This window comes from Chaetura pelagica, unplaced genomic scaffold (assembly GCF_000747805.2).
Source record: "Chaetura pelagica isolate M959 unplaced genomic scaffold, ChaPel_1.0 scaffold285, whole genome shotgun sequence".
Classification (NCBI taxonomy): Eukaryota; Metazoa; Chordata; class Aves; order Apodiformes; family Apodidae; genus Chaetura; species Chaetura pelagica.
Window position 1 is genome coordinate 87,557 of NW_009953481.1, and position 23,848 is coordinate 111,404.

The 23,848-nt window shown below is 46.3% G+C and overlaps 1 protein-coding gene across 1 annotated transcript in view; it reads right to left on the reverse strand.

The window, feature by feature from the left end:
* Positions 1-22,828: 22,828 nt before the first annotated feature.
* The window catches only part of CWC15 (CWC15 spliceosome-associated protein), a 15,438-nt gene continuing 14,418 nt past the window's right edge, over positions 22,829-23,848 (reverse strand). Inside the window, exons 6-7 of the mRNA XM_009998513.1 lie at positions 23,810-23,847; positions 22,829-23,070 (exon numbers count right to left, since the gene is read on the reverse strand). Of these exons, the coding sequence (XP_009996815.1) occupies positions 22,941-23,070; positions 23,810-23,847 (168 nt within the window). The 3' untranslated portion in view covers positions 22,829-22,940. The remainder of the gene's footprint in view (positions 23,071-23,809; position 23,848) is intronic.

The following is a 23,848-nucleotide window of genomic DNA, read 5'->3' on the forward strand; positions in this document are numbered from 1 at the left end:
GCATGGCAGGTTCTTTTAAGTAGTTGTTTGAAGTGGTGTGGTGTGGTTTTCCTGGGCAGGCAGGTCAGGTGCCTCTTCCCTGGCTGGCCTGGTATTGCTCTTGGAGCTGGATTTACAGTGCAAATATTCATGTCTTGCAACCTCAGAGCTTGCTGAGACTTCTTTTTTTGGTAGGAGCAGTTGTTGACTGGAATTCCTATTGAAGCATGAAAGTAGAGGGAGGGAAGAGGACCCTGCTGAAGCAATCCCTTTTTTGAGGATGGGAAAGTTTCAAGAGGAAAAGCCAGGAAAGGATCCCAGCTGCTCCCTGAGGGCTGTGTGGTGTGGAAGCTCATTTGGGGCAGGGGTTGCTGTGTGGGAGTGTTTCCAGTGGAGTTAAGTGAACCTTTCTTGTGAGATCAGAAGATGGCTCTAACTGTGCACTGGGTCATAGTAGTGGAACAACCAGAGTGTTTCTGGTAAGAACAGGATTTATCCTTTATTTTCAATGCCTACAGCCAAATCCTACCTTTCTTGAGCATAGGAACTTGCTGTTCAAGCTGACATGGAACAGGGCATTAAGGGATGTAGGATCAGGTCAGGAAGAGTTTAACTGCAGAGCAAAGCATGAACATCCTCTGTTTTTGTGCTGAACTTCCTCATGGAGAGGGTGATTAGACGTTGGAATGGATTTCCCAAGGAAGTGGTGAAGGCACCATCTCTGGATGTGTTCAAGGAAAGTCTGGATGTGGCACTTAGTGCCATGGTCTAGTCAATGTGGTGGTGGTGTTGGTCATAGGCTGGACTTGATGATCTTAAAGGTCTTTTCCAGCTTTGGTGATTCTGTGATTCTGTGATTCTTTTCACCTCATTTTACCTGGGACGGAACATTTCTCATTTTCAGCTTAGTCCCTGGTTTCTGTAGGAGGTGGTCACTGTCTTTGTAAGACAGCCAACTCACCAGCAGTGTTAATCAGGGTGTACTGTTTGCTTCATTCATTGCACATGCTGATCAGGAAATTTTCCTCTTGGAGGTATTTCTGTATTGGCTTTGCAGTTCCTGAGCCTTGTGGTGTGCCATAGAACGTCCCTTTGGGGAAATGGGTGATGGGATTTTATGTGAAGCTGCCTAGAGTGGAAAATTGATGGGTGCTGGAAATAATGGTGTGCTCAGGGCTGGCTCAAGGTCACCCCTTCCTGTAGGTTTTGGGTCAGAGCCCTTGGTTGTGAAAACACCAGGCACTTTAAACTCTGCTTCCACTGAAAACTGAAGTCCTTGCAACCTCAGCGCCTGCAGGGGCCAAAGCCCTGCACTCAGTACTGCCTGGCTGACACCTTTTTTTTAAAAAAAAAAACCCACCAACATTGCTGTGTTAAATCTATGCACTTATTTCTGCCTGTACATAGAGTTACACGTACGTCAGTGTCACTCTCTCTCTGTTTTTTGCACCTGTTGAACAAAGTAGTGGTAGGTTGTGTGGGCAAGCCAACTGTGTCTTTCAAGTATTAGCAGCTTTGCATTGTGAAACCAAATGTGTTAGACCCCTGGAAGAAGTTACGTGGCTTAATATATGCCTTGTAAAATAACTTTATCTTTTATCTCTGAAGTTAATTCAAAGGTTGTATTTGCATAAAAGCTAGGCCTGCTCATGGCAGCAGCACTGACCCCCTCCGTGGCCCTTCCTCGAGTGTCTGTAGTGGGAGTGGGGCAGGAGGAAGACAAAGCAAGGGAATACAAGTAAGACAATGGTGAATGTTTAATTTCTTCATGTAGTAAGGATACCCAGGTGCTTGGAAGTCCCTAAGCATTTTATTACCGGCTGTATTATTTCTTATGATGAAACTAATTAATAGTTTGTGTGCAGGCAGAGAGCTGGGCATTCAGCAGAATTAGTGTTGGATCAGCATGAGTGATGTGGCTTTCAGTTATGTTTGGTAGTAGTGCAGCTCAGCTTCTCCAGCTCAGCTAGAGTACAGCACTCCTCCTCTTCCTCCTCCCCACAGAGACCAGAGTCCCTCCAGCTTCTGGTACCCCAAGATGTGTTTACAGCCAATGCTGCTCCAGATTCGTGGTCACATATGGGAAACCTTTTGTTTGAGACTGCAGTGCAGACAAATGTCATCTGCTTTTGGAGTCCCAGCTTAAATAAACTCAGAAGTTCATTCTCCTCAATTATTTTGAACTCAAGAGATGTTTGTTTTCCTGGAGGGGGAAGGTCTGGAGGACCAGCAGGTCTCCCCCCAGCCAGAGCACTAACAGGACTTGTGTGGGGCAGTACTGCCATAATCAGCCCCTCTCAGCAGAGTGGTGCAGGTCCATTTGTGCTGCTTTTCCCAGCTCTTGGAACTGTTTTGTGTTTGGGGAAATGTGCTGTAGCCATTCCAGGTGATGTTGGTAACTAGTTGTAAAATACTGTTGTTTTTTAATTGTCGTTGGTTGTATAGAGAAGTTGGTGTACAGTGTTGTACAGCTGGAGGGTTATTTGTACATAGAGGGGAAAATTAAGAAAGTTATGTGTCACCCACAGCAAATATTGATATTGTTGGTCAGCCAAAGATTTATTGTTCTTTGCTGTTTAAACTTGTGCCTTAATATTGTATATAATAAATGTATAAACATGTTTCTTTTCTAACATTTCCAGTGTGAATATATTCAGTCCCCAAGAAGAAAGGACTTTTTAAACCATTCTCTAAGCTTTGCACACAACATGCTAGGACTAGGTGATATCTTGGGGACTTTAAGGTTGCCCCTCCTGTGTTCTTCATGGCTGTTAATGAAAGGCCCCACATTGGGAAGTGGATGTGGGCACAAAATCAGTGGATCTGCAGAGCAGAGGATCAAACTGAGACCTTAGCCAAGCAGAAAGAACAGGATTTTAGCAAGATCATCTTCACCTGAGGGAAATTAGGGTGGAAACTTAAGACACTTTAGTGAAGATCTGCAGATCCTTCAGCCCTACAGTCCCACTAAGCATAGCACTCCATTTATTTAGTTAGTTTATTTTATTAATTTTTAAAAAAATATTTTTTGTTCTTCTTGAGAGTCTGGGGCTTATTTATGTGGCAAGTGTTGGATCAGTGTGAATGATACACCCACCTACCTTGTAGATCTGGATATTCTTGAATTACTATAATGTCCTCAGTAAGGAGTAAAGAGCAGATCCCATTTCAAGCTGTTGTGCAGGTGAGGGGAGTGCACCAGTCTGGTGGAAATATTGCTCCTATGTTTGCTTATGCAACTGAAATAAACTGGGGGAGGGGACCAAAGTTACCCAAGTGTCTGGGTTTGAGTAAGGGAGGTTTGCTCAGCAGGCTCTCACATGCCTCTTGAAAGTGTCTGAAAATTCCTGAATCAGGTCCCAGGGAGCTGCAGGCATGAAAGGCATGAAAGCCACTAAGGACATCTCTCCCTATGGGCTCTGCCTGTCCCAGCCTCCTCTTCCCAAATCATGGCACACATTGAACAACCTGCCCTGGGCAGGAGTGTGTCAGCCAGGACCCAGGGCTTTTGCAGAAACTCAAGCAGAATTTGCTGCACTCACATCCTGGCACCTTGTGTTCCTCTGTGAGCACAGGTCGGCCTGACCTATCTGACTACTCCACCAGACAGGACAGCTGGAAGTATTTTTAGTGCCCTGTCTCTTTACCACCAACAACAAAAATCTGGTGATTGTTGAGTTTGTGGCTTTTCAGCTTTCTTCAAGATTTGACAGTAAGATTTGGGGCTTAGCTTGGTTTTTCAAGGCCATGAGACAAAAGAAATCAACAGACGTAAAATCAGTATTAGGATGGGGAAAGCCTTGTGAGCAGCTGTGTTCAGATATAACAAGGTGGGGTTTAATCCCATTTTTGGGTTGTGCCTTCACCACAGATGCTTCAACAAAAAAACAAGAACATCACTGCAATGCTGTCTCCAAGTTAAGTACATTTTGCTTATTAACCTCAGGGAAAAAAAGCAACAACACAAAAGCAACCAAACCAAACCAAAACCAAAAATAACAAAACAACCAAACAAAAAAAAAAAAAACAACACAGTACAAAGAAGCAAACTTAGAAGTCAATTTGTTTAAGCTTAAAAATCCCTGATCACTGCACATTCCCAGAAGTATGTCCTGGACAGTGGGCTCCTTACTTATGGATACAGGGAGAGAACTCAGAGGAGCTAAAAATATTAGCAAAATGACCATGTAGATGCATTCAAAAATCACGAGTCAAGTCCCACCCAAGACGATGAGACCTTTTCAGGACTTGCTTGGATTCACTGCACTGTACAGCTGTGATGTCTCTTCTGCTCCCATTTGTTACCATATTCAGGGCTTTCTCTTCCCTCTGTTGTAGGAACAAATATGCCAACAGCTGTGAGGTGTGTTCTTGGGGAAAAGCTGAGGCTTCTCACGTTGTTAAATACCTCTTAGAGCTGGACTTCAGGCACCCTGCACTGAAACATGCACAAAGTGCAGACATCCCTCACCAGCAGGAAAGGTGCTGCCTGGTGTCCACTCACCACTGGGATCCCAGTCTAAGGTCTGGATGCAACCCAACAAACTGGGCTGGGTTTGAGCATCCTGCTGTGTTCCTGGACAATCCTTAGCCAGTTTTTGTACACCCTAGAGCAAATGAGCTTCTCGTCCAGAAAGTGGACAGCATGTAGGTGGGGGAGCCCCAGGGGGTTGGTGGTACCAGGTGGGGTCTGTGCTGGGCTGCCCTTCCCAGCTGTCAGCCTGCGGTGGTGGGGGCGTGAGAGACCATCTGCACATGGGCCTTCAGACCCATCTTCTTACAGTTCCATAGATCTTGCCACTCAAGGTCATGGGAAATGCTCCTGCTTGCCCCCATGATTCATGAGTGCTGTTCAAATGGCAGCTGGGGGGGAAAGCAAAGCACAGGGACATGCCCATGGGTGCCAACCTGCCTCCTGTGCTGGCAACGCACCGTGTGCTGGGCATGGACCCTCCTTGAATCCCAGGGCTAAAACTGGTAGACCCAGTGGTCCCACAAGCCTGAAGGTAACATCCTCCCCAAAACAGAGACCAAAACAAATGTCTCAGACAAGTGTGGAAAACAAAGTGCCATGTGCAGGAGTGCAGTTCCCTCCTGCAAGCCTGGTAAATCACGAGCAGCTGTCATTGTCCCTGCTGTGATTAATGCTCAGCCAGACCTTAAGCTGCGGCTTCACAGCCTTGTAAAACCAACCAAGAGTGCCCAGCATTCCTGGGCTATAAAAGGCCCAGGAATTCATTGACTCGAGGTATGAAAGACCAGAAGCTATTTTCTTTCATACCAACCACTTCAGCTTTAGATGAATAAAATATCAGGGTGTATATTTTCCGGAGCAGCCCAGCACAGCCCTGCTGCAGCCACGGCCTCACTCCTTTGCCAGCGCCGTCCGCAGTGACACAAAGCAGAGCAGGGATGAGAGATGAGACCCAGGTCCACATCAGCTCCCCCTCTTGTGAGGGCCTGAGGACCTGCAGCAGAGCTCAGTGCTGGACTTGTGTTTTCCTGGATACTGCTGGGAGAGGCAGCAACAGAGCCACCAGCAAGCTAAAAGCTGGGGGATGGCAGAGCCACCACATCTAGGAGGTCATGCCCGTGTCTGTTCATTGTGGTGGCTCTCCTGGCTGCTCAGTGGCCTCTGTCCCCCCTCAGTGCCCACATGCCCTCGGGTCCCTGCAGAAGTGTGGTGGGCAGCCAGTGACCCTTCAGGCATGTGAAGCTTCCCACGGGACAGCTGGGATGGGGGCAGGGATGGGGGACTGTGATGACAGCCAACATCTCCCCAGCAGTCCCTGGCTTGGGACTTGATGAACCTAGGCAGAAGAAATCCTGCTTGGAGGAAGCACCAGGAGTGAGAAGCATGTCATAGGGCCTGAGATCATGGAGGGTCCCTCCCTTGGCCAGGTAATGCAGAATATTTTTAAGAAGAGCCTTTCTGTTAGCCTCACTCTTATAACACATTGCAATTTGGTGCACAAAAAAAGTTGCTGCTCAGGGAATGAGTTCCACCTGCATTCCTAACACCCAGAAACAAGCAGGCCAAACACCAAATCCAGTGGTTTTTTGCTCTTACTGGAGGACCAGTGGCCACCACAGCTTTGCTCCGATGCTCTCTATGCCCTGAGCCCATCAAAGCAGTGGTGGGACCTGGTGGCCCCATAGGGAACATGGAGCATGCAAAGCAGCTGCCCTGGGACTGCCGAAGGAGCAGGATCATCCAGGTGCAGACGCTGCAGGAAGCCCCTCCCCTCCTTGCCCCTGCGTGAAGCAGGATGCAGGGATGGGGAGCCCCAGGGCCTGTGGGTCCTGCCACATCCCACAGGGGCTGGAGAAGAGCCCACGGACAGGACATGCTTGCCCCAGACCTGCAGGGAGCCCGTGTTGTGTGGGTTTGGCCCATCGGGTTTGGGGCTGAAGTGGGTCAGGCAGCCAAAGCCAACACCTGCACAAACCTGGGTCTGGGGTGGGCAAGATGCCAGGGGCAGCAGTGACCTGTTTGCTCTGTTGCTGGGGAGTGGGGTGACAGTGGGGGCTGCAGTTGGCTGTCCCCATCCATGCCCTGCTCCTCCACAGGGATACATCATCATCCATGCCCTGCTCCTCTGCAGACACCTCTCTATCCATGCCCTGCCTCCTCTCCAGGGAAATGTCCCCACCCATGCCCTGTTTCCTTTCAGGGAGATGTTCCCCCTCTATGCCTTGTTCCTCTGCAGGACATGTCCTTGTCCTTCACCCTGATCACCTGTGCTGCCACCATGGACTGGCAGCCTGTCCTCACAGTACTCATCCCACCCTGCCTCTCTGCTCCATCCCTCTCACCCTGCTGCCAGGGGGTTTCCCTCATTTAGGTGTTTGTACAGTGCCTTGCACAGTGGGACCATGTTCAGGGGCCCAAAAGCACTGTCTTAAGCTGTAAAGAATGGTATTTTATTACTATTAATACTACTATTATTACTATCATTACTGTCTACATACCAGCTTGGTGCACCTTTGCTTTTAAAATGAAATCATTTTACATGTTCCCCAAGCCTAAATCTAGCACCAAAGTAAGAGCCCTTTCACTTAGCTGTTAAATAATGCCTCTCCCCCACTGCAGGGCTTTTTTTAGATGGATGAGCCTATATTTTCAGACATCCTGAGCTCCTTATCATGTTACCCCCATGCTGTGGCTCTTCTCCTGCCCTCAGGGCCCTGCAGCCTCACCTGACCCTGGCCAGAGCTGCACCACCAGCCTCCCTCATTCCCATCCACCATCCTCTGGTCCCCAGGGCTGGTTTCCAGTGGCCATGTGCCAACTGCTGGGAAATGCCAGCAGCAGCAAGAGGTCTGCTGGAGCAGAGTGGGAGCTGCACCACCATACAGCCCTGTCCTCCCAGCTCTCCCCTGGCACTTAGACTGGGAAGGCTTCAGGATGAGGGTCATGGACATTTTGTGTTTGTGCAGCACTCAGCATGGTTGGATTTGGGTGTGAAATGTGGCTGCAAAAGATGGTGCTGATGTGATAGTAGTAGTAATAGTGATAGTAATATGGTAATGATAATGATAGTAACAGTAGAAATAGCAATAACAATAGTAGAGGAATAGGGTAAGGAAGAAGAATAAGAAAAGAAAGAATAAGAAAAAAGAAAACCACCACAGTAAGAACAGGAATAAGAATACTTTTAAAAATAATAAATTCAGTTCATCACAAGAAACAAGATAATTTAAGGGTAAGAATGAGAATGAGAGTAAGAATGAGAATGAGAATAAGAATAAGAATGAGAATAAGATTAAGAATAAGAATAAGAATAAATTTGTTCACCACGAGTAGTAAAAGAAGGGTTTGAAGGTGAAGCACCTGATTCCAGAGTGTGCTGCATGTTCATGCAAGGGGAAAATTGCCTGAGCTCAGACTGAGGCCTTTCCAGGCAAAAGTTTGATCCAATCACAAGGCTGAGAGTTTGCGTGGAGAAAATGAGTTGATGTGTTCATGGGAACTGGGATGCACTTGAGAACTCTTTTATTTTATTACGTAGCCTCTTTACTACAAGCCTCCTTGCCTCCTCATCCAGTCAATGTGTCCAAACCCAAAACAGTTGCCGTGGGCCGGGTCCCTTTTGATTTTAGAGACACACCTCTTTAGAGCAAACACTTCCCAGCACTTGGCAGCCTTTAGCCATCGGTTTTCTCCTTGGATCCTTCACCAGCAGCAAGATTTTTCCCATGTGAAAAATGCACTTGAAGTCCCAAGTAGAAGAGATTTTTTTCAGACACCCAGACTCACCCCAGCTCCCTGGGGAGGGAAACACAGTCCTGGGGCCTGTCCCAGGAGCAGCTCTGGCATCAGGCTGTGCTGGAGATCTATTGGTGGGACATGCTCTGGGCTCCCAGAGCTCCTCAGCAATGGAGCAGCTATTTGACATCCCATTTGTACCCAGATCCCAAATAATTCAGCCTTAAATGACCCATAAGCCTTATGTTCCTAAAACATGGCTGTTTCAACAGAATGGGAGGTTTGCAAACCTTCACACAATGAGAACCAGAGGCCAGAAGCAGTGGGGAGAGAAACTAATCTGGAGTTTTCCTTGGCATTGAGATGGAGGAGGGGCCCAGGTTCCAAATAAGAACCAACAGGCACCTCCAAGTGACACCTTTATTAGGGGTCTGGGGTAGAGCAGGGTGTAATGAGCTGAAGTTTGACTGAGACTCTGGTGAAGGAAAGGGAAAATCAAAAGAATAATTTTCAAAGGAATTGACTTTTTATCAAGAAAGCCAGCTATTCCTCATGGCAGGTTCCAGGGTGAGTCTGCAGAAGATCAGGCCAACAGTTGGGTCAGGCAGGGAGAAGTGTGTGGGAACTGGTGTGAGGGACAGTGACTCTGCAGCAGGGATGGAGAGGACTAAGCAGACCTGGTAGTGGCTCTGCAGAAACGTGGTCTATTGCAAACAGTAGCTTGGGCAGGAGAAATCATATCCTTCAGTGCTTTGGCTGGGAATTACCTAGGAGGTGTCAGCAGCAATAGGAAGGAGACAGGAGAATCAAAAGAACATGTGAGGGTAGGCACTTTCCTCTTGGTATGAGGGTCGGTTATGGGCATGGACAGAGACTTCTGTGCTGTTATAGAGTGATACTGTCAAGCAGGGCAGTGGTGTCTGTCAACAATTGCTTAGTTTCCCATCACACTTCTGGTAACGACCATAGAATCACAGAATGGTTTGGGAAGGGACCTTGAAGACCAGCTAGTTCCAACTCCTTCTCTATGGGCAGGGACACCTCCCACTAGACCAGGTTGCTCAAAGCCCCATCCAGCCTGGCCTTGAACACTTCCAGGGAGGAGGCATCCACAGCTTCCCTGGGCAACCTGTGCCAGGGTCTCACCACCTTCACACTAAAGAATTTCTTCCTAATATCTAACCTAAATCTCCCCTCTTCCAGTTTAAAGCCATTACCCCTTGTCCTCTCACTACAAGCCCTTGTAAAAAGTCACTCTCCAGCTTTCCTGTAGCCTCTTCAGACAGTGGAAGGTGCTATAAGGTCTCCCCGGAGCCTTCTCTTCTTAAGGCTGAACAGCCCCAACTCTCTCAGCCTGTCTCCATAGCAGAGCTGCTCCAGCCCTCTGATCATCTTTGTGGCCCTTCTCTGGGCTTGTTCCAGCAGCTCCATGCCCATCTTGTGTTGGGGGCTCCAGAACTGGACACAGTGCTCCAGGTGGGGAGAGAGAGGAGTAAAGGAGGAGAATCACCTCCCTTCAGCTGCTGGCCATTCTTTTGATGCAGCCCAGGACACAGTTGCTTTCTGGGCTGCAAGTGCACATTGCCAGCTCATGTTGAGCTTCACATCAACCAACACCCCCAAGTGCTTCTCCTCAGGGCTGCTCTCAATCCATTCTCCACCCAAACTGTAATTGTGCTTGGGATTGCCCCAACCCAGCTGCAGGACCTTGATGTGATGTGGCTGCTCCTGAACACAACAGTCTGGTTTCTGCACTGCAGTGTCATTAACCTGACAGAAAGGAAGGCTTTTTTTCCCTTGGCTTTGATAAGAAGTAACATTATAAAGGAGTTTGTCATAGAAAATATCATGGATTAAATGCCCTCATGGTATTTAAATTTGAATTAAAAAGGAGAACAAAGCTTGCTGCCAGATTTTTCTGAGATGAAGTTCAAGAAATTACAGAAATTAATCAGGGAAATTGACTGAATTTACAACAATCTGGAAAGCAAATCCCATCCCAGGCATGAGAGGAAACCTCTCAGGGGAAAGGCCAAAGCCTTGAGTGGATGAAGAATGACCACAAAAAGAATATTAGAAATAACCACAAGCCTGTAATGGATGGAAAAAGGGATTAACTAGCAAAAAGAGGTTTATGTTAAAGGTCAGGCAGCGCAGGGGTAACATGAGAACTGCCAAAGTCAAGCTGTGTTAGATCTTGCAAAGGAAATTGAAACAACTGGCAAAATATTTGTGAGTCATAAATGAGAAAAGAGAAGTGTGACTTCTGTGTGCCCGGGGTGTGGCAGAGTCCTCCTGAGGTCAGGTGGCTGCTCAGTGTCAGGCTTTGGGAGGAAAAAGGATGCTACATCTCAGGGCAAACTGAGGATGGAGGGATCAGGCTATGGAAATGACCACAACTGAAGTGGAAGGAAATCTCACAGACCCTGAGGGCACACAGACTGGAGGAACTGGGCCAGCTCCACCCCAGGGAAGCCAGGGAAGGAATGGGCACGAAATTGCAAGTTCAGCAGCAAGTATTTTAAATTAATCTATGGTGGTTTAGAAACAATGCTGGAGAACAGTAATTTAAGAAAAGCAAGAAAGATGCCCCAGGCAGCTACAGTTCCACTGGTCTACAGTAGGCCTGCCAAATGGAATTGTTGCCAGAGGATTCTGCAGACTTTCCTGAATAACTGATTTTCTAGGCAGGGGCATCAGTCAGAATTTGCTGGACATTAGCATTTTATTTTATTATTTTATTTTATGTTTGTTTGTTTTCTTTTATTTGTTTGTTATGGTGTCCCATGTGAAATTATTAAAAAGGAGAAGTTAATACCTGGTGAGAGGAAACTCTGAGATGGGTGGCAAAATGACTAAGGCAGATACCAGGGCTCTGTCTTAGTAAGGGTTTTCTCAGGCTAGAAAGGAAATAACTCCTGGAAATCCTCAAAGACCATTCTTTAGCATTTCTGGGAATGCCAGTGGCACAGGAGAAAATACATTAATGAATCAGGGGAAAAACATACAAACAAAGTCCCAAAAAACAACAAAAAAAGAATGATTTGCATGTCATTTTGGAGGAACCAAACTCCTCTGGGGAGGGGAATAGTAGAAATAGGATGGAATTTGACATGACAAAAAGCCTGAATTCATGGATAATGAATCATAGAGTCAGAGGGGTTGGAAGGGACCTCTGAAGATCATCAAGTCCAACCCCCCTGCTGCAGCAGGAACACCCAGGGCAGTGGGAACATCCCCTAGCAGACAGGTATGTATATCTGTACATCTATATATCAGTATCTTGGCTTCAAGTGATGAAGAGAGATGATGATGCTGAGCCATCAGCATGATGGTGTCCTGGAAAACCCAAGTGCCCTCACAGGTACCCCTGCAATGGTCAGGAGCTGGTGCCTGGGAGCCTCCCAGGGCAGCCCTGTGTCTGGAGACCAGCAGCACATCCCACAGCCCAGCCTGGGGGACGTGCTGCACCATCCAACTGCCCCAGACTTGCTGACTGATACATATTTTTTTTCCAGGAAAAAGGATTCCTTACTGATGCTGCAGGCCTCTTCCCACCAGATCCCTGCCAAGAAAAGCAGCTCTTTAAGCACGAGGGGAGAACCAGATCTGCTGTGAGCTAAGTCCCCAAGCTGCTGTGCCCTGAGGCTTGCAGAGGTGCTGTCTGGGTGATACTGCTTCTGAGTTGCACATTGCTGCATCCCAAACCAAAACGAGTTGCTGCAAGGCCCCCAAATCTACTGATAATAAATAATACAAATAATGAATTAATAATAATAAGTAATATTAATAATTATAGTTATGACAACTATTCTTGCATAACCACCAGCAAACCTATCCATTTGTCCAAGCTCACTTATTTGCAACCAGAAGATGTTGCTATGGGCAACACAGAGATGAGATCTACTGTCTGACAGAGCAGAACCAAAAAGAGATTTGCAAGTGCATCATGATATGTAACATTTCCTCTGCAAAAATCCACCCAAGGATCACCAAGCATTTCCCCAAGGCAAAGAAGTGGTGCCCTGGAGAGGCAGGGAGGGAAGTGCTCAGAGCCAGACCCTTAAATCCGTGTTGTCCCCTGTAAGGGACAGAACTGGTCCTGGCTCCCACCAGCACCCCTAGAGGCCTTGGGGCAGCCAGCAGGGCTGGAAGCAAGGTCACCACTGAAGTGGATTTACTTGCTGTCCTTGAGACTGGCCCAAAGCACCTCCCTGGGTCACCAGGGAGCTGGAGGGAGGATCAGCCTTTCAGCTTGTCTTAAGCAATCCTTTCATTTTTCATCCACAGAACCACAAAAATAATCCTTGCAGATGAGCTCTAGGACCCTGGAGAGGTCCTGGGTTTGGGACCCTCCTTTTCACTGCCAGCAGTGTCACCCCTTGGTGACACTGGGGACCCCTTGCCCACCAGGCACAGGGTGGGAGACCTTGTCCCACTGAGACCAGATGCAGGAGGTACCTCTGCACCCAAGGAGCAGGCAGGTACCAAACCACCAACTGGCTGCAGACACTCAAACTGCTCCACCTGGGATGTTACACCCCAAACACCAAAGCAGGTGAGGGGATAAACTCCAGTGCTGGACATTCGGTTGCCCACAGTGCAATATTATTTGCCTTCTGGCCCTTCCCAGTGTGGGAAGCTCCAGCCAGCTCTGCTCAGGGTGAAACCACAGCCCAGCTGTGGGCATTTTCCAGAGACTGTGTACAAAAGGCACTGGGCAGACTGGCACAGCCCAGCTCCTCCTGCCCCATCCCAACAGAATTCATGCTGTCAAACACCCACGTGTGCTCGGGAGCCACCACCTGCACACCCAGTGCTCCCCAGCCTTGTGTTAGGAAACCTCAGAGCAGCAGGTTAAGGCAGATCCCTTGCTTCATGGTGGAAACTCAACTAATAATTTTTAAAAACACCAGTCAAACTCAAGAGAATGCCCCTGAGCCCCAGGAGTGCTGGGTATGGGGATGTGGTTGTATGGGAGGGATCAAGCCTGGGACTGGTGGCATCTACAGTGTCTGTCCCCTCCTGTTGGGTCACAGGGACATTCCCTCACATCCCAGACACACTTCTTCACCTGGCACAGCTACCAAGGGTGAGTCATGTCCTGCTAAGCTGGCCTGGCAGGATCCACCCATCTCATAATGCTGGTCCAGCCTCACGGTTTGGTCAGGAAATATGGGAAGCAGGTGAAGGATGGTACCTGGGGGATGGGGTTTGAGGAAGCAGGGGGTTGCCTCTGGAAGAGCCACAGCAACTCCTGGGTGAGATGCCAGGGCTGCCAGGAGCCCCTTTGGCTCCAAAACCAGCTTTTTGTTTCCAACCAAGTAGATTTTTACTGGTTTGGGGTGGGATGCTCAGCTCCAAAACACCATCAAAAGGAAGTGGGGAGAGGAAAGGAGTTGGGAAAAGATAATTTCTTTGCAAAGGGGGTTAATGGGATGGTTTTGTGTTGGACAAGGGCTAGTTCAATGGGGCAATGGTTGCCCTGCTTGCTGCCCCTCTGGCCCTCAGCCACGCTGGGGCTGAGATGGGTAGAAAAATTGGATGGTCTTCTATAAATAACTGGTTTTTACACTTTTCTTCTGGTTTTCCAAAGAGAGGTCTATTCCAGGAAAACATACTGATTTAATTGGAATGACCTTCATGTAAAACAGGACTTCTGTGTAAACAGAGATTATTCTAAATATTATTAAATATTAGTCTGTGTTATCATGACCCAACATGTTTCAGAAATGCCAGCCAGAAGTTTTGATAGAAGCTAAAAGCTCATTTCTTTTTTGTCTCCTGGAGATGGATTCTCTTTTACCCTTCTAAATCAGCAAGTTGAAATGTTTTTCTTGACTCAATGTTTTATTTTCCCTCAAACTTTTTAAACAGTTGGAGGCACATGGGAAGGGAGCAGGGTGATGCAGCCTTGCCTCAGTTGCTTTTGAGCTGTTTGCTCAATTGTTTTAAAAGGAAAACACAAGCAAAAGACACTGATTAAACAAAGCACAGAAAAATCTGATGCTACCCTTCCTTGCTTATGAGAGTTCTACCCTGCCAGATAAACACTGCTTGTCAGAGAGGAGTCAAAAATGCAGCGTGTAAATCGAGCTGGGACAAGAAAACATATAGTTTATATTAAAGGAGCTTGTTTTCATTTCTTTCTCTTGGGATCTCTGGCCTTGCCTTGACCCGTTGTGCTGTGTCTTACAGCCTGGAACATGGAAGAGCTTCCTGGGCTGGAACAACAAAGAGGCCACTGCAAGAGATACCCCTGATGGGCAGGAGGGGTTATGTTGTCTTCACCCTGACCTCTGCCTCGTCCCAGGGCAGCACAGAAGGACTGGGAAGATGCAGCTCAGTGAGCTGGGGCTTGGCTTTGGGATCAGGACACTTCAAAGCAAGGAAAAAATGTTTGGGGGTGTTTTCATGAGCACTGGGCTCCTTCTGCCCCTGTCTGGCATTAAGAAGAAGGGGTGACCCTGTGCTTCCATGCAGGATTTTGCCCCTCCAGCTGCCCCCCTGGGTGAGTCTCTCACTGTGGGAGCGTCTTGTGTGGCTCTGCAGGGCTGGCTGGGTTCCCTGCCACCCCTGTGCCCATGCCAGAGGGCTTCAGCACATGTTCCCCAGGGAGCAGTGCTGCCCCGTGTGGTACCGGGTGTCCTGGAAAGCAGCTTGGTTGGCCTGTCCTCTGGATGCTGAAGGGATGACTCTCCAAGATGTCAGCAGAGGAGCACAGTTGCATTTCTCCCTCTCTTCTCCCTCCTGTCGCAAGCTGGTTTTGTTTAGACTTATGAGGGGAAGAAAAGAACAGTTTCCCACACCTCCACATTCCCTCTTTGAGCACTGTCTTCAGCTCTCCAGGCCTGTGGGAGTTCCTCAGCTGCCCTTACAGAGACCCAGAGAAGCAGAGAGCACAGGCAGCATGTCTGAGGGGGTTCTCCTCCTGCCCCAGGGGTGCAAGATTTGAAACTCTTATTCTGCACTTGAATCACAACCACTGCCCCTTTTGCTGCCTCCAAGAACAACTGCAAAGAGGTTTTTCAGAGCTGTGAGGGCTTTCCATCATCCTCGAGTACCACTGTACTGGCAGCCAGGGAGGAAAACAGAGCAACCAGGCAGACCTGCAGAGCCACCCCAGCCCACAGTGCCTCCCTGTCCAGCACACTGATGCCCATGCATTGGTTACCACAAGGTCTGAACTTTTGACCTGACTCAGGCAATGTCACTGCAATCAAACCGTACCTGTTTGAGGCTTACCAGCACGGAGAGGTACCTTCCCTTGCTCCTCAGGCAAGTATCTGCCAAACAGCAAGACCCTCAAGCTCCCCTCTTTGTTCTAACAGGCAAAGCCACCCCTGTCCCTTCACAGCACAGCCATCAGCCCTTGCATTTGACAGCAACCGAGAGGTTTTACCATGGAACCATAAAATGGTTTGGGTTGGAAGGGACCCTAAAGACCATCTACATCCAACCCCCTGCATGGGCAGGGACACCTCCCACTAGACCAGGTTACTCAGGACCCTATCCAACCTGGCCTTGAGCACTGCCAGGGATGGGTTATCCACAACTTCCCTGGGCAACCTGTGCCAGTGCCTCACCACCCTCATAGTAAAGAACTTCTTCCTGAATGTCTAACCTAAATCTCCCCTCTTCCAGTATGAAAGCATTACCCCTCCTCCTATCACTAGAAGTCCTTGTAAAAAGTCCCTCCTCAGCATTTCTGCAGGCCCCCTTCAGGCACTGGAAGGTGCTATAAGGTCTCTTTGTGGCCTTCTCTTCTCCAGGCTGAACAAACCCAGTTCTCTCAGCCTGTCTTCATAGGAGAGATGCTCCAGCCCTCTTCAAAGCCCTTGTATGGGCTTGCTCCAGAAGCTCCATGTCCTTCTTATACTGTGGATGCAATAACTGGATGCAGCACTCCAGGTGGGGTCTCATGAGAGTGGAGCAGACGGGCAGAATCACCCCCCTTGACCTGCTGGCCACACTGCTTTTAATGCAGCTGTTAACCCCAACTCTTCTGCAGAGTCAGGAGGAGCCAATTTCAGCTTCTCTGGCTGTTTATCCTTTGGGAAAAAAATAGCTCTTGGAACTGGATTTTAGTGCTGCATTAACATAAACCTCCAGGGAGATGTGAAGCCAATGGTGCTGCCTTACCAAAGCCAACGAGTGTCCCAGCAGTTCCCAGAGATTCTGATAGGACCAGGCCCATATTTTATAGATGTTCCTCCCCCTGAGGCTTAAGCTCATATGATAAAGCAGCCACCCTGTCCCACCTGATGCTCCCTCCTGTGTGGCAGTGATATACTCACTCTTCTGAGGAGCTACAGAAGTCCTGGTCAGGACATGTCCTGGCTCCATTTGTCAGCTTCCTCACAATGGAAAGGAAACCTTCCTTTTAAAATTGCACATCACAACCAGTGGGATGATGAAGGGGGCACTTACAAGTGTTTTAGAGGACCAGATTTGATTTCAGCATAATCCTGCCAAACAGGAAAGTCTTCTTCACCTCAGACAACCTGAAAACAGCTTTAAAAGACAACTACAGTATTGGAGAGGCCCTTCCAAAGGCAGAAACTCCATCAAGGAATGAGCAGCCCATGACAGGGCTGTGGCTGCACAGCAGCACAGGACAGCAGCAACCAAATTGCAATGCAAGAAAGCAACCACTGCTCCAAGTCACACCTGAGACACACTGCTCCATCTCACCAGCACTCTTCTTGGCAGTGGCTCCATGGACACGTTCAGGACCTCAAATTGTGAGCATCATGTTTTCTCCTCACTCCCCCTGCAACTGTGCCTATGATAATGCCAGCATGGAAGCACCAGAGGCTGAGGATACATCTGCTATGGGAGATAACAAATACGAGCTGGAGCCACTATCCCTGCTGCATCTGTTGTGTACAGTTTATGGACATGAATTCAGAGAGCAAAGATCTCTCTGAATTGGTGTCCAATGCCAATACATGTTGCCTTGCACAAGGCAGCACTATCAAGTCTTTCCCAGATACAGCTCACAATGAAAAGGAAGAGCATGCTTGGGAGTTCCTTCATACTTTCTGAGCCCCCTGGATATTGCTTTAAAATTACCAGCTGTATTCTGTCTTACTGAATGCTGCATGAAAAAAAATACTGTAGCTCCACTATTTTGCCTCTCTTTATAATGCAGGCATTACAGAGGAAAGCAGATAATTAAAAGCCAGGAGTAGAAAATAAGCCATGGACTCACTCCTCTGCTGGCAGAAGTTGGCTAAGCTGAAGGCCCAGTGCTGGTCCCACTATGCCCTTCACACCCCCAGCCTGTTGTTCCCATGTCTTCTCAGTTTCTACTGCATTGGCAAAGAAAACTTGTGGGGAGTTTTCAACTTGCTGACAAATCTCTTTCCTCAGGGAGAGCAGCTGCTGGGTTAGTCCCATAATGTTGCCTTTCAGCATCAGCCCAACCCTCCAGAGCCCAGTTTGCCACCTCTGCAGCTGCTGCTCTCAGACTCTCAGTTATTCACTGCCCCTGCATCTGGCAGGGGTGGCTCATCCCACCAGACTCCCTGAACTTGGCAAGAAAAGATGTGGCTGACTCTTAGGGTGTTCTAAAAAAAGTCTTTGGTTTAGTGTTATTTCCACTTAGAAAACACTTTTCACTAAAAAAAGAATTCCAAGTACTTAGAAACGTCTTGGTCTTCCTCTCCCATCTGCAGCAGTGAGGACTAAGAATAACTCCATTGCAGCCAGCAGTGCAACACTGGGGTAAAACCAGAGCCATGTCAGGATTAATGTCTCAGAGCACTGATTTTCGAGCATCCTGGGACAGAAATCAGATCTTCAAAAGCTTCCAGTTCCCTTTCAGATACTTCTTAACTGGTCACAACTTGAGATGTTGCTCAGCATCTTGTCTGCAGACACTTTAGATATAGACAACTCTTCCTTCTGCTTAGAACTGCACTAGGAATATCAGAATTTCCAGCAATTTTGTATGTGTTTTTTTTTAAATCACCCATCTGCATTTCTCACTTGACACATTTTTTGGACACATTTTTGACAGTTTTGTTAGGATCAGTGACATGAGGCTTCTGGTCCTGAACTGCTGCTACAATTGGGAAAAAAAACTCCATCTGCTCATACATGCTTTTATCACATGCCTTAGGTATATTCCAGCTCTGAACTGAAGCAATTGAAAAACTAGGTATAGTCACTATTTAACTTGCAATCTTACTTCCCTGCCACTCACAATATCACAGTCATTTTTCTTCAGTTACAACCCATGCTATGTCCCCCTCAGCAAAGAAAATGAAGCCTGGAATACAAAAAAGCCAATGTGTGATCTCTGTGAAAGAGAAAAGTAGCACAGTGGTGAAATACATCTGTGATTGAACAACATAGGAATTCAGGTTCTGTTTTCTGTTGGTTTTGTTGGTTTGGTTTTTTTTTCCACGAGTGACTTTGACACCTATGGAAACATCATTCTTCTTTCTGTTTATCCCCAGTGCAAAAAAAGTGGAGCTTTCTTGGGAAACATGATTTTGAACCATGTCTTGGTGGACATAGCAAATGGTAATATGGATGCACTTGCTTTTATGGCTGAACAACAGAAGTAGCAGCTGAACTTTACAACAAAACCTAGGCTATATTTCTTGGGAAAAAGCATCCCAAGTTTTTATCTCAAATAAGCAACACAACATTTGGCAGGAAGTTTAGTTCTTCACCAACTAGCTAAGTTTCATTATAAAAGCTGACAGGAGATGTAAGGAGGACTTTCATGGATGGGAACATTTTTGTGGGGATTTTCTTTCCCTTCCCCTGAATCTGTGTTGCAGAGCTCTGGGCACTGAGAGAGAAACATCAGAGAAGCCTTTCTGTATGATTCTGACTTTCCTTAGAAGAGAATTAAGGCTTCAGGCTCCAACCAGCCATGACTGCAGATAGGAATAAACACTTCAGCCTGAAGCACTTTCTGAGCATCAGCACATCCCTTCAAGGCTTGATCCTACAGATCTTCCTTTGAAGTGAAGCCTTTCAAGGCAACACCCGCCATCCGTTTGATGGCTTGACCCTGTGCTCAGATCTCACCTCCGGCATGAAAGACTCCTAAGTATTTGTAGTTGCAGGAAAAAGCAGAGAGACGTTTCAGCAGCTTAGTGGGAACCATGGCTGAGACACCTCACCGGGCACCCGCTGGGCTGCCCCGAGGTGCTCAAAGGCAAACAGAGCAAGAACCAGATCACGTCTGCCCCAGGATTTCATTTCAAACAAAACCCAAGGAACTGGAACTCACCTAAAAGGCTTCATTTTCTTTTTAACTTAAACAAAACCCAGAAAATCTCCTTCCAAGCACTGGTAGGATGGGATGCCCACATAGCACCTGTGACTACATGAAAACCTCAGAATTGCAGACCATAATTTTGTGATATGAAGCCTTTAATATTCAGCCACTTACCTGAGGAAGATAAACAGATGCCAAACGTTTTAGAATCCTGTATACACTTATTTCCAGCTGCAGGACTATCATTAGTCTTTATTCCTCATACTATTAATCCCTTTTGAATTCTAAAACATATTCCATGAAAACATTTGGAAGACAAGGCTTTTTTAAAAAAAAAGCTTAGAAGTTTAACTGTTAGTTCCCATAAAAAATAGATCCTGTTTTTCAAGCTCCAGAGCTACACCAAAGACATCCACAAACAAGGAGGACAGTTTATGCAAAGCAAGTTCCTAGTTGCAGTGAGTTCAGGTGTTACTTGCAAAAACAGAGGATTAAAAAAAACCCCGATTGCTAGAAACTGTAAAATATTGCATTCCTTGAGGTGCCAAATGTTAATCTTCTTCCACTTCCCCTCCCCAACAGCTGCCTTGCCAACTCCACTGCCTTTGTTCAAAGTTATTTGTCACACTCAACAGAAGATCCTGGAAAAAAATATGCTTGAAGCAGAAGTGTAGAACATCAGTCTGATTCTTTTAATAACTTACAGTCAAGCTGCAGTTTTACAAGAACAAATGATCTGCTTGTCTTTTCCTAAACAAGTATAAGCTCCTCAATACAGCATTAATACTGAAAGCACAGGGCTCTTTCCTGACAAAAAGAACAGTTAGAGCTTTAGTTTTCCAGTACTGGTGAAGAAAATTCAGTAGTTAATGATGCAAAAACCCATCAAGAGATAAGGTTTGAGATTCCTTAATTATCATGCTGTGTTTGTGTATTGCTGAGTCCTCAGGTTGTGGGTCAGTTTACACTGCAGGAGGGTAAAATACAAAAGCTTTGAGGAGGGAGGTTAGAGATAGGATCTGCAAATTCTGCAGTCGAATTGAACAACAACAAAAACCCTCAAATAGAGTGGCAGCCCAGAGCTACCCAGTCCCTACAGCTTTCTCCAGAACCCCGTAGGGAGAGAGCTACTGGAAAAAATTACTCCAGTGCACCATGCATAATGCAAAAGTTTAAGGAAGGGATGGTCCTGCAGATGTGGAGAACAACTGTCTGCAGAGCTGAAGAAGACCTCGTCCAACCCCAGCCACCTGACTATTTTTTTTAAGAAAAGAGCTGTTAGCTCAAGCACATCACTGGTGGCATTTATACATGTACAGTTTCCATGAAGGCACTGAACTGGCATTTCAGCTATGTCTCCCCCTCTCCAATAAAACTGTTCACTCACTTGCTCACTTTGGCACAGTGATTATATCTTGTAATACTGTGAGACCAATGTATTTTTTGTTGTTGTCACGACAACCATGCTCTTAGGTCAGCCCTAAAGCAGCAGCTGCCTTCACCACTGCCAGACCCCGATAAGTACACCTCTGAACTTTTTTCCCTCCTTCTAAAACTGTTGCCTATTTAACAAGATTTTAGTAGCCTTAATTTCAACAGAGAGAATCACAAACCACAACCATTTTTTTGCTTCTCAAGAATCACTGCTATCATGAGGCTGCTCAGACACATACTCCTCCAGTAGCTGTAGGAGCTCACATGATCTTAGGCACGCCGAAAATCTCACTTCCAAGTAAATATGGGCATTAGCTGCTGGCATAAGAACACCAGGCACAGCTCAGTGAAAGGGTGGAAAATACAGCTAAAGCTGAAGAAAGTTTTCATGGGATCCCAGAGTCATGACCAGCAAAAATCTACAACATTGTGCTCTAACTTTACTCTTTTAAAAAGAAAACCAGATATACTTTCAAATTAAGAGCCTGAAAATAGTAATATTAAAATAAAAATGTCTGTAAGGATAAACTAGACAGAGTTTAACAAAGGAAAAGAGCAAGAATTTTTCATATGCAGAATCACAGAATTGCTGGAGTTGGAAGGAACCTCTAAAGATCATCTAGTCCAACTCTCCCACTGAAGTAGGACCACCTAGAGCACATTACTCAGGACTGCATCCATATCTCTAGAGATGGAGACTCTGAAGAAGTTTTTCCTCATATTTAAATGGAACTTCCTATGTTCCAACTTGTACCCATTGCCCCTTGTTCTGACAGTGGGAACTACTGAGAAGAGCCTGTCTCCATCTTCCTTGAACCCACCCCTTAGATACTTACATACATGGATAAGGTCTCCCCTCAGTCTTCTCATCTCCTGGCTAAAGAGCCCCAGCTCTCCCAGCCTTTCCTCATAAGAGAAATGCTCCAATCCCCCTATCACCCTCCTCCTCTGGACTCTCTCCAGTAGCTCCCTGTCTCTCTGGAACTGGAGACCCCAGAACTGGACACAATATTCCAGCTGTGGCCTCACCAGGGCAGAGTAGAGGGGAAGAACAACCTCCCTCAACATGTCTGAGTTCTGCTACTGTAGCTTTCTAGGTAGAGATAACTACCTACTTTGCAAATATTAGGTTCATATCCAGTGCATCACTTGACCAAGACCTCAAACACACCTGAGATGACAGAAGAGAGGAAAAAAAAAATAAATTCTTTCACAACTGAGATTTTTTTTCAGTCATTCATATTTTATATTTTCTGATAAAGTTTTAAAATGGACATTTAAGAAGAAAACAAGTTGTACTCTGGTACCTTGAGGAGACCACTCATTTAATAAAAGCATTCACGTGCAAGTTTGTGACAACACTAATGAACCACACACAGAGACTGAGCCTTGTGGCCACCTGGTTGTGGCTGAGGCGTTGAGCACTGCAATGGTTTATTAAGGAAGAAGAAACCAAACAGAGCTTTTCCCTCTCAGTGCTCACCCAAGCATTACATGGCACTGCCCCAGAAATGTTGAGTCAAGAGAGCTCAGGGAGCAGGGCTGCTAAGAACTTGAAGCTACAGAGCTACTCCACCAAACTAAAAAGGAAGAGTATTAACTAAGTTTCTAACTAGCTAGGTATGAGGAATTCCAGTTTGCTACAAAGTATAGCTCCCCCCACTTCACACTGCTTATCATATCTTTGATAATACTGATGTTTATATAAGTGACCTGTGTTACAAACCACCATCACTACAAATAAAGGTTGTTTTGGAAAGCAATTTGAACAATTAGAAAGATTTATTGCAAACTAACTTGTATCTTCTACCATTTACAAGGAGGCCAGTAAAAGTAAACACATGTGAACAGAAAGCATTCATGAAACACAAACTGATTTAATTAAAATTTAGAAGGAGAATATATTGCAGGAATAAAAATCCAGATACATAGCCATTACTACTTCTGAAGCTGTTGATGATCTTGGAAAAGCATTTGGGAATTCATGACCATGTATTCAGCTTTGAATTCTGAGGGAGAGGGAGGGAATAACCATGACCTTCCAAGTCCTTCAGCACCAGGGAACATAAACCTGTACTACTTGATATATTTTTCCATGAACTTCTTGTGGAATTCTGATCGCAGGGTATCATTCACAAATCTTTTGTCCTTTTTATTTTCATCTATCCCCTTGGCACAATTCTTGAAGACAACATCATCATCCCATCTGCAAAGAAAAGGTTTTAACTTCAGTAAGTTTGCATGAAAACTAGGTGCAATTGACAAACTTATTTAACTGAAGTTTGGTCCTCCTATTTAAGTGAACTAAGAACAACTACTAATTAGATTTTAGTCTAATCCTAGACTGAAAAAGAAAGATCTGTTTTGCTAATCCAAGCCATCGCCTACATGCTGCTGAGTTAGAAGCAAGATGAGGATCAGGTGACTAAAGGTTAACTTATTTTTACAGAAAATAACTATTCAAACAGAGCAGAAAAAAACCCACTTTGATCTAATGGCCCTAATTTTGATCAACACAGCAGTAGCTGGAATAGCTGCAAACAAAAACTGTACTCAGAAAAAGGCTCATTTATTAATCCTGATTACACTAAAAAACCCAAATTAACAAAACCCCCAAACCAGCTAGATTTTAAAGGGGAGCATAATATTAAATTTCTTGATGAACCTTGGTCCTGTTACTTTTTGTATCATTATGAACAATGCCAGACAAAACAGAGTTCTCAGTCTACCCTTCTTTCTTTTTTAAACAGGAAGTAGTAGGATGCTTTGTTCGGAGATACACCCAAAACAGTTACTACATCCATCACTATCCCAGTTCTACATGACACCACTTGTGACAAGATCTGAAGAAGGAAATGAAAACCAACAGCAGTGATGATGTTTTCTGACCCTGAGTGTGGAGAGGGAGCAAGGGGATGGATATGACAGGACAGACTGCCCAGTACCTCCTCTTCACTTTGAAGTTTGCCTGGGGCAGGGCTGGG